Genomic DNA, 1,349 nt, shown 5'->3' with positions numbered 1-1,349 from the left:
AAGAATATTTGCTCTTGCAATCTCTAAAACTGTGAGATAATGCAAGGCAATTGAAGCAATAACCATTATTTTTTATTGTGGTTATTCGGGTCTCAACATTCRTTTGTAAGAACTTGGGGCATTCTCGAATGGAATGTTGTGTTCTACAAAGCTTACAACTTTCAATGTCTTGATGTTTTCTTGAGAAGTTGTTGCCTCTGACTGACCAAATAATTAATCTTATTTTCTTATAGTGACATGGCCCCTCATGCCAGTACGAAGCCAATTTGCAGCCGCCAAAGCAGCCCCACATTCACTGTGCGTTCACTCAGCGTGACCCGTAGCATCAGCCCACTCTCGGACGAAGGAACCCTGGCAAGACGCCTTCATCGCTTTAAAGCGACCCTTTCCCCCATTCGAGAGGAGCGWGGAAATACCCATCGTACGGCCCGGCGTACTATCAGCCGTTCATCGAAACGAACACACAAGCACGTCGCCTGTGGATTGTGTAAAAAAGACCATAGACTGGTAACATGTTCAAAATTCACTSAAATGAACATAAACGAAAAGTTTGACGCAGTCAATAAATACAAGTATTGCGTCAACTGCTTGGCCAGATCGCATTCCACCCAAAACTGTACAAGTAAAAAACGATGTTCCACGTGTAATGGGGAACACCATTCAATCCTACATGGACACCCCAGGTTGTTCTGCGAAGAGCTAAAGAAAACATCGAAAAGCGAAGAAAAATTACATMCTCGTAGACAAAAAGATCTACCCACGTTACTGGCCAAGCCGACCCTTATACCAACAGTCATGATCAARGTTAAACACGATGGCAAATGGAATAAAATACGAGCCATAATTAACCCGACCCGAAAGGTGACTATAATTGCGTCAGAATTGGTTCAGAGATTGAGGTTACCGAAAACGTACCTTGACTCCCACCGTATATGCAAAGTCGTCATAGGTTCATTAACTGATTCCGACTGGCATGTCGAARTTAACTGCCTTTTGACGCACGATTTACCGACCCGACCCTATAACCGTGACTTAAGTGGCGAAATTACTAAGAAGTTCGACCACTTAGTCCTAGCCGACCCTACATTCTGGAAGAATGACAACATCATGTTGGAACTGGGAGCTGACGTCTACCCAAGAATAATGAAATCCGGATTATTCAACCCCGATAACAGCACCGTGATCGCACAAAACACCGCACTCGGTTGGACTTTGACCGGTGCTTGTGCGATTTAAACCCAAAGTATACCTCCAACCCGTTTATGATAACACTCATCAACCAATATAAAAATAGATATTAAAATGTTTTTATTCGCAGACCCTGCAAGGCGGCCGGGATGTTCATACCA

The 1,349-nt window shown here is 43.6% G+C and overlaps 1 protein-coding gene across 1 annotated transcript; it reads left to right on the top strand.

Annotated features, from left to right (window-relative positions):
- Positions 1-280: 280 nt before the first annotated feature.
- On the top strand, positions 281-1,281 carry LOC108969985 (the record flags this gene model as incomplete). Its single annotated transcript, XM_018935042.1, is given in 1 exon segment — positions 281-1,281. A coding segment is annotated over 1 exon segment (956 nt), but the record flags the coding sequence as incomplete, so codon positions are not given.
- Between the last annotated feature and the right edge of the window lie 68 nt (positions 1,282-1,349).

This window comes from Bactrocera latifrons, unplaced genomic scaffold, assembly GCF_001853355.1.
Source record: "Bactrocera latifrons isolate USDA-ARS-PBARC rearing strain unplaced genomic scaffold, ASM185335v1 scaffold_2733, whole genome shotgun sequence".
Taxonomy (NCBI): Eukaryota; Metazoa; Arthropoda; class Insecta; order Diptera; family Tephritidae; genus Bactrocera; species Bactrocera latifrons.
This window is presented reverse-complemented; position numbering and strand designations above follow the sequence as displayed.